At 36.0% G+C, this 8,052-nt stretch overlaps 2 protein-coding genes across 2 annotated transcripts; both read right to left on the bottom strand.

Moving 5' to 3' along the window:
• Positions 1 to 2,525: 2,525 nt before the first annotated feature.
• LOC143615907 (UPF0481 protein At3g47200-like) lies at positions 2,526 to 4,075 on the bottom strand. The gene has a single exon (XM_077088902.1). It carries the CDS (start codon positions 3,965 to 3,967, stop codon positions 2,714 to 2,716), a length of 1,254 nt encoding a protein of 417 aa, XP_076945017.1. The 5' UTR covers positions 3,968 to 4,075; the 3' UTR covers positions 2,526 to 2,713.
• A 1,737-nt stretch (positions 4,076 to 5,812) lies between these two features.
• On the bottom strand, positions 5,813 to 7,071 carry LOC143615903 (uncharacterized). Its single transcript, XM_077088898.1, has one exon. The coding sequence runs from the start codon at positions 6,649 to 6,651 to the stop codon at positions 6,067 to 6,069; it is 585 nt and encodes a 194-aa protein (XP_076945013.1). The 5' UTR covers positions 6,652 to 7,071; the 3' UTR covers positions 5,813 to 6,066.
• Between the last annotated feature and the right edge of the window lie 981 nt (positions 7,072 to 8,052).

Raw genomic sequence — 8,052 nt, 5'->3', positions numbered from 1 at the left:
AATACCAAAAGTCTTGCTTACAAACACAACCCTACTCCCGGAGATGGTCACGAAAGGTTTAGCCTTGCATCTTGATCTTGAATAGCTTCATTGATTGTTGCAAGGATGATAACATGGATGAGTATGATGATTGGAAGGTGTTATGATGGTGGAGAATGGCCTCCAAGAAGTCCCCAAACTGATAATTATTGAATCGTTTCGACTATAGGGTTTTTGGGCCTTAAATATGGAAGAAAATCAACAAAAAACCAATTTTCCGTCAGACCAGACCGTAAGCTACGGTCTGGCCACCGTAAGCTACGGTCAGACTGCCGCTTACTGTCAGACCACTCTGCCTTACGGTCCTGCTGGGCCAAAACTGTTTTCTTCATAAAATCTTCGTTTCAATTCCGTTTTCCTCCCCATTTACGGCCACGTCTTCGTATTTCAATTCTCTATCTTCTCATGGATCATCACTTTCATTTCCACTCCATCATGAATGCTCTAAATTAGCTTCTTTAAGCTCCGTTAAGCTCCTCACACCTGTAACCATAAAACCTATTAAAGTATTTGTGTTCGTTACATATAAACAAGTAAAACACACAATATAAAACACTTAAGGTGTGTACTTTTACCCACACATCACAATACAGGACTAAAAATATTATTATAAATTAGGGCTAAATTGTGTGCATCAATAAATTAGAGGGAAAACAAATAAAACATATATTGGTGATAGAAGGCGGGCTAGTGGTTAACGGCAGTGCCTATAAGGGGTTTATTGTTGCATCACGGGCTAACGGTGGTGGTTAGCCGGTGGCCACCAATTGCACGGAACGTGTATGATGATATTGATTAGCCGCTTATTTTTTTTGTTTCCCTTTGTTTGATTTAATGATTTTTCTTATATTAAGCTTTTATAAGTTTGTGCCTAATAATTATACTTTATTAATTGGATTATGGATAAAGAAAATTTCGATAAAATAATTATAAGGTTTACTATATCCAATATTTTTATAAGGTTTAATTTTTAAATATGCTTATAAAACTGACCTTTAGAAAAAAAAAAAAAGGTCTTGATCGAGGGTGAGGCTCGCCTGCCCACATGTTGTCCTTAGTCAACACCATTGAAATGTTGGCATTGAATTGCCAAGTTGGTTTCAAGTGAGACTCGTGTCAATTCAAGAGTTCAAGCTCCACACCAAAGATCCGCTTTACAAATCGTACAAGTCAATTTGTATTGATGTATCTTCTTATCTAGTTGTATGCTACATAGTCTAACTTTTTTCTTATGATATAATTGTTCGTTCCAAAAAAAAATGATTTTCTTGATAACGTATTTTCGTTTTTTCAGTAGACAATTAGTCAGGGTTTAACATCGGTAGTATCAATCAAGTGGTTACCATGCATTTTTGGTCAAATATTATAACGGAATATTAGGGTGGATCATCTCTATGCTATAGGAAAAGAAAAAAAAAAGCCACGTGGAAAAGAAATATGTAATCATATATTTATATGTTTAGTTGCAAATGAGCCGGCCAAAAGAGGCAATTAAATTTTAGCTAAACAAAAGAAAACCACCCTGATATATTCCAATTTATATCCTACTAGGTTATGAATCCGATTACACGGTTGAATACTTTATAATATAAAGGAAATAGTAAATAAAAAACAGTCTTGTAAAAGTTTACAAGCTTTAAATTTATATATTACCAAAGATTAAATATGATATAAGATAAACGAGACCGGAACAATTTAGTTATTGTTTTAAAGTCTATATATAATATTAATGTATTTATGTTGTTATAACTAATAATTTGTAGAGCCTTAACTTTTAATTACGGTTTAATCTTTTTGGTTCTTTATATTTTCTGCCAATCTAATTATCATCCTTAGCACTTGTTTAGGCTGGTAGCCAACTAGCCACCATGGAGTGAAGCATCAAATGACAAATGTACATACTATTAAAATCCTTCATGCATGGCCAAAGGACATTTAGACATTTTCCAAACTCCATAAATCGATATTCCTTAAATTTAGTGGTGTTGCATAGTCATTCAAAAGTTGATACACATTGGAACTAATCTTTCAAGTTCTTATGCTAAGCAGTGCTTTAACAACACTAAGGCTAGCCGGTATATTCTAACTCCCCTCATGTGTGAGAAGAGTTAATCTGATGTGACGTCCTATGTAAAAAGGGGTCACGTGCGTGAAATCTCTGTAACACCGCCCCTCCCCTTTGTTGGCCACGCGTGACATGAGGATGGTGATGATGGTCACTCCCACCACACACTCTCTTCCTCTCTTTGTATTGTAAACCTAACTTGGACATACTTGAATCATGTAACACCAAATCGGTCTATTTTACACATTTATCTAAACGAATAAAATGGGCTCACAAACCGGAAATGTGTTATAACCAAATTGTAAAAGGGTTAAAAGGGTTGGTGGTTGTTAAATGGCGATTGACCATATATAATATATTTATTTTCTATCCTACTTCTAACCCGGTGTTTATCTAAATTAAAAAAGGTTAAACACGTCAAACCAAACAATACCTATTTAACAAAACATGTTAACTCGCATATGGTTATTTAATTAAACATCTTAACCATAGCTCAATCTGCTTTGACTACAAAAAGGAGAGAAGCAAACTTATGACTTATAACATTATACTTGTTTACAAACACACTTAGTTGATTCATTATGGTATAAGTATAACGTTCGATTAAAGCTAGAGTTGTCGTAGGCATCGTACAACACACTTCCTAACTTTCTTCGCATACCGAATACTTACATTCGGTTTTATGAACCCGCCTAGTCTCTCCATCAAATCTCCATAGTATAAATCTTTCACATCAACCTCGACCAATATTTTACTAAACAACGTAACAAACTCTTCTTCTTTGTTAATAATCCCCTTCTTTTTAAGGATTTTCGCGTCCTCATTTGATCGGATCAAGTTTCTCATGAAAAACACATAAGATGTTACGTACTTGGCAGCATCATAACAACCATTCTCCATTGCAACAAGGTTTCTCAACAACGTGTCCATGAGATCATGGTATGTCAAAGCCGGGATCCTAAGTGCTCCTTTGTAAAACCTTAATCCCAACACACTCGGAGACATGACTTTCTTGATTCGTGTCCCTGTTTTGTGGAGCTGAGATGCTGTCGGAATGTCCATTTGAGGTTGTCGTTGGAGAATATGTGTTCTAGATATAAACGATTGGTGAATAAGATCAAGCAAATGGTGGATTTCTTGACCGTATTTGTCTTGAAGATTGTGATGGTCGTCGGGGACCATTTTCTTGAAGAATCGAAACACAAGTTCGATTAACGAGTAGTCCTGGCATTGTGCTGGGACCGGTACTAGGTTGAACAAATGTTGTAGTACGAAGAAAGGAATCTGGTTTTCTAGCAACACTAAGTCGTGTTTTAGGTCAATAAACACTTGGTTTGTTACAAGAAATGGGTCGCCTCTTCGTCTTATTCCTTTACAACAACATTTGAAAAAAAGCTCGATGATGAAGCACCCGTCGACCAACATCATTTCAATAAACTCGTCGCTTGCCATGTCTATCGGTTCCCCATAGCTTTTTCGAGCACGATCTTCTGTCATTTTTATTGCCTTAACACACTTTTCTAGACGCGTGTCAAATTTTATTGCCTCAGCACACTTCTCTAGACGCGTGTCAACATTTACTACACGCAAGAGAAGTGTGCTGAGATATTGCCATTTTCGCTCTTCCATGGCTTTTAACTTCTCCTGGGCCCGATGAAATGGGCCAATAGCTACCATACGTGGGAAGTATATATCCTCGGCCTCCTTATAAAATTTCTCAGAAACCTTGCAAATGCGACTAAAATCGGATGTGTGGGCCATTTTCTTCTTAATCGACGAAACAAGATTAGTATTTTGTTGGCGTCGATCTACTGTGATCTCTTTTGAAGCTTGAGTCTGTGACCCATGAGGATCCAACTTCATCTTTGAAGGTATTTAATCACAACAAATAAACAAGTTACAAAAAAAAATAAAAAACAAACTATAAACGACAGCAAATAAGAACATAGTAACATACCATTGTTTACAACACTTGTTTATTCAAACTTTAAGGATGTTTGCACCCAAGATAATGCCTGGAATCGTATGTCGTGTTAAAACCTTATTATGAATCTAATTGCTGTACTTAAGATTAAATAGAAGCCTACATTTCGATTTTTATAAGGTTGAAAGAGTACTGAATAAGAAAAGAGAGAATAAAAGATGGCTTGCTCATGATGGCAAATGAAAAAAGAAAACTTACATATGAATACATTTTATATTCTTTGATGTGGCATCTTGTATAGACTTGAACCATTATAATACTAAGGTTTGGATTCTTGCTTTTCATACTGTTTGTATACAGTAGCACATGATATTTCATTGATTAGTTACATGTTTAAAAATTAAGGAACAGGTAACAATTTATTGGTCCTTGATTATTATCATCCTTAATGTTATCCCTTGGTTTATTTTCATCCAAACCTTCTAATCTTGGAACAACCCTAACTTTATTTCTCTATTCAAATGGGGCTGCCTTGAATTATATCAGATTCAAACTTATGTTTATATTTTTGTATGTGCTATCTTTGAGTGATGGTGAAATCAATAATGAAGAAGCAAAAGTAATACTTTGGATTAAGGATACAAATCATACAATAACGATACAAATAAGAAACTACTCGAGTAGTAAAGGTTAGTGGTAGTAGCAATAACTGTGGATAATGATAGCGAAACAATCATAAAATCACAAACGTAACTGATGTATAACAATCATATAGTCAAATAAGTCTGACTCAAAAGCATTATACATAGAATGGTTAAAAATTTACCCAGTTCAGATCAGTCATATAGTTAATTAAGTCGAACCATATAACCTTATACCGGGACCACTGACCCGAATCACTTACTCGCTTTGGTTTTAAGGGTACTAGTTTCTGTTTAGCCGAATACCAATATTTAGCTCTTATGCCCAAACCCCATTTACATTTTGCAATAAGATATCATTGGCTTTTGTAAGTGAAACCTGACTTCGGTCTAAAGCGTATTGAGCCCCTTCGCCTACTCGGTCCACTTGTCTCCTAGACGGCTAGACATCGGGTCAGTAGGCCCAGTAAGTTGTTCAACACTTCATTTACTTCTTTTGTTTAAACAATTGATAATATTAAGACCTTCAACTAATAAGGCTAACCTTCAGTCTCTTCTTTTTACTTCTTTCATTTTAGGCTTTTAGCGATGCTTTAATCCGAATGCACAACCCTCTCGGCTATGACCTTCTGATCAAGCAAATCCATGCTAATGAACAGTGACTCGTAGGAGAGTAAAACCATAAAAGAACAAAGAACTAAGTCATCGTCCATTAACATGGATTCGCTTGATCAAAAGGTCTTGTAGCTGTACATCAAGTAACGATGGCACCTATACATATAACAGACCCACCAAAGATATGAAAAAGATGTATAAGAGCATTCTCATCCCATTCCTCATCCTTATCTCTATAATTACACTAAAAAACACTACAATTCTCTCACATGTTCAATTAAATAATACTTTTTATACCTTTATCATTACAGTTTTCCCTCTCCTCTACTCACAACCAATCCAACAAATATTAAATAATAAATAGGGGCAAACAATGTTCCCCAAATGTTTCCCCAAATTTACAAAATATCACTACATTTTTCTCTTCACCCTGAAATTTACACTCATAACCACTCAAAAACCTCACCCTATAATTTACATACCATCCTCACATAAATTTAGGGGATGGGATGTGAATGCTCTAAGGCCATGCATTATTACTGAGTGAGTATACTTACTCACTACCACACCTCAACCGATGACTACATGCATTTACCAACTTATAACGGTTTCTATATATCTAGCGGTTGCCTTTTGAATCCACTCCTCCGTATATGTATAAACCAAAATAAAAAAAAACACCATAACGAAAGAACACAGACGAACTTCAAACAAGTAAATCACGTTAGATTTGTTTAAACCATGTTAATACATCTCCTTACGACTACTTAACACTACTCAAATTACCGACCTCCTTTAGACTTTCGGCTATGCCTTTTCCTCTTCCTGCGCCTATCATCATCTGATTCCGAATAAGAGGATTCCGATGTAGACTTTGACCTATGTTTTCTTTTCCTGTTTCTATGTTTCCTATCATAATCCGATTCCGAATCAGAGGATTCTGACGTTGACTTTGACCTATGTCTTCTTTTCCTGTTTCTATGTTTACTACGTTTCTCCTTCTTCTTCAAACCCTTTTCAGCTTTCTCATCTTTCTTGACAAACACACCACCTAATTCATTTGAAACTTGCAAACTAGCTTCCGGTTTGGGGGTGTCAGGTACCGGCTTTTGACACTCGTATGTCCAGTGCCCGGTTTGGCGACACTTTTGACATTTTTTTTGGTTCAAAGTCGGCTGCTTTTCGGTACTGTTAAGATACATTTGCATTTTTGCTTCTTTCTTTTCTTGCCATCTACTTGGCCCTTCTTCTTTCTGCCCGTATGCGTTTACGTTCCGTGATGCGTTTTCTGCTGCGCGTTCGGCTTGAACACGACTTAACCCTTTAGTTGCTGCTGATAAGGCTGCAGCCTTCATTTTCTCAGACATGGTCAAATATATCTCGAGTTTTAAAAGCTAATCAAATTCCCTAAACACCAAAGAAAAACATAGATCAATCACTTATAGTTTGACCCTTTCACTCGACAGCAAGTTTAGTAAGGTAACTTGGAACAGATTCATCCAAGATTAATCGCAATTCAAAACACTGTTCTTATACAATGCGTGTATAAATTTATACAAAACCTTGTTAAATAGTAGGCGTTGAGCAAAGCGCCCATACTTTTACTTAGTTAGGATCTGTTGGGACTCATGATACAAAACCACTTTTGTCAGTCAAACGTAGTTGCTACTGACCGGAAGTAGAGGTGTGCATGGCTCGGTTTGAGTCGGTTTTGGGCTCAAACCGACCAAAACCAGAAACCGTTCAGTTTTGCTTTTTCCAGTTTTTGGGTTTCACAACGGGTTCGATTCAGTTTCAGTTTCAGTTTCAGTTTCAGTTTCTCGGTTTTCCATTCACGCTTGAACTTTTTGGGCCAAATTAAATAGCCAAAACTAATGATTTGAGCCTAAATTTGTTAATTAATGATTAATTGATAATCACACATTTAGACCTAAATCTTTTTTGGGCTATTCCATTTATTAACTTTAAATTTTAAAATTATATAACATTTAAAAATAAGAACTACAATCCCAAACCGATTTTTTGTATTCGTTCTGTTTTTGAAAAATCCTAAAACCGAACTGTTGGTTTTGGGTTGGATAAGATTATATCGATTCAGTTACTTCAGTTACGCGCTGGTTATTTCAGTTCCACGCACACCCCTAGAAGTTTCCACTAAAACTCAGTCGGTCATTTGTAACTTTGAATACAGCTGAAGTTCAACTGCAACACTACTGAGTACTGAAGAAAGCTACCCCTAAATCCAGTTGCAACCAAACTGAAGTTACAGCTGACCGAACACAGTTTATTTGATTGACACAACAATGTTTGTGATAGAATCAATGGTTCTTTCACTTTATAAATATTTGGTACTCTGTGATACGAAAATTACAATGTGTAACAGCACAAGTAGTTTTGCAGAAGCATGTGTAAATGAGTACCGTCTTAAACACCTTTAATAATAACAGAACAAGAGCATATTGTGAACCAAGATTAATAGAATCAACAGAAAAGATAATAATGACTACCATGGAAACAGAGTGATCCTATGCTGGGTAACTGTGAAAAACCAAAACACTGCAACTTTTGTGGGAGATATGAATAGTTACTATCAGCCTACAACTAGAGTGGCATTGATTTATAAACTAAAAAAACATTGAGAACTAGAAAAACCGCACAATGCACTTGTATGCAGTGCTTTGAATGTAACACATAAGACGTTTACACAACTGATGGGAAGGCTAATTCTGATTCTCGTGCGTGACTGCATTGGGAATTCGGGTTAGAAA

This window comes from Bidens hawaiensis, unplaced genomic scaffold (genome assembly GCF_021521415.1).
Source record: "Bidens hawaiensis isolate Kalapana, Puna unplaced genomic scaffold, B.hawaiensis_p1.1 tig00044803_1, whole genome shotgun sequence".
Lineage (NCBI taxonomy): Eukaryota > Viridiplantae > Streptophyta > Magnoliopsida > Asterales > Asteraceae > Bidens > Bidens hawaiensis.
The sequence above is the reverse complement of the archived record's forward strand: the minus strand, read 5'-3'. Positions and strand labels throughout refer to the sequence as shown.

Excerpts from the sequence above, each read along its gene's own strand:
- LOC143615907 (XM_077088902.1), bottom strand. The coding sequence starts at position 3,967 with ATGAAGTTGGATCCTCATGGGTCACAGACTCAAGCTTCAAAAGAGATC.
- LOC143615903 (XM_077088898.1), bottom strand. The coding sequence starts at position 6,651 with ATGTCTGAGAAAATGAAGGCTGCAGCCTTATCAGCAGCAACTAAAGGG.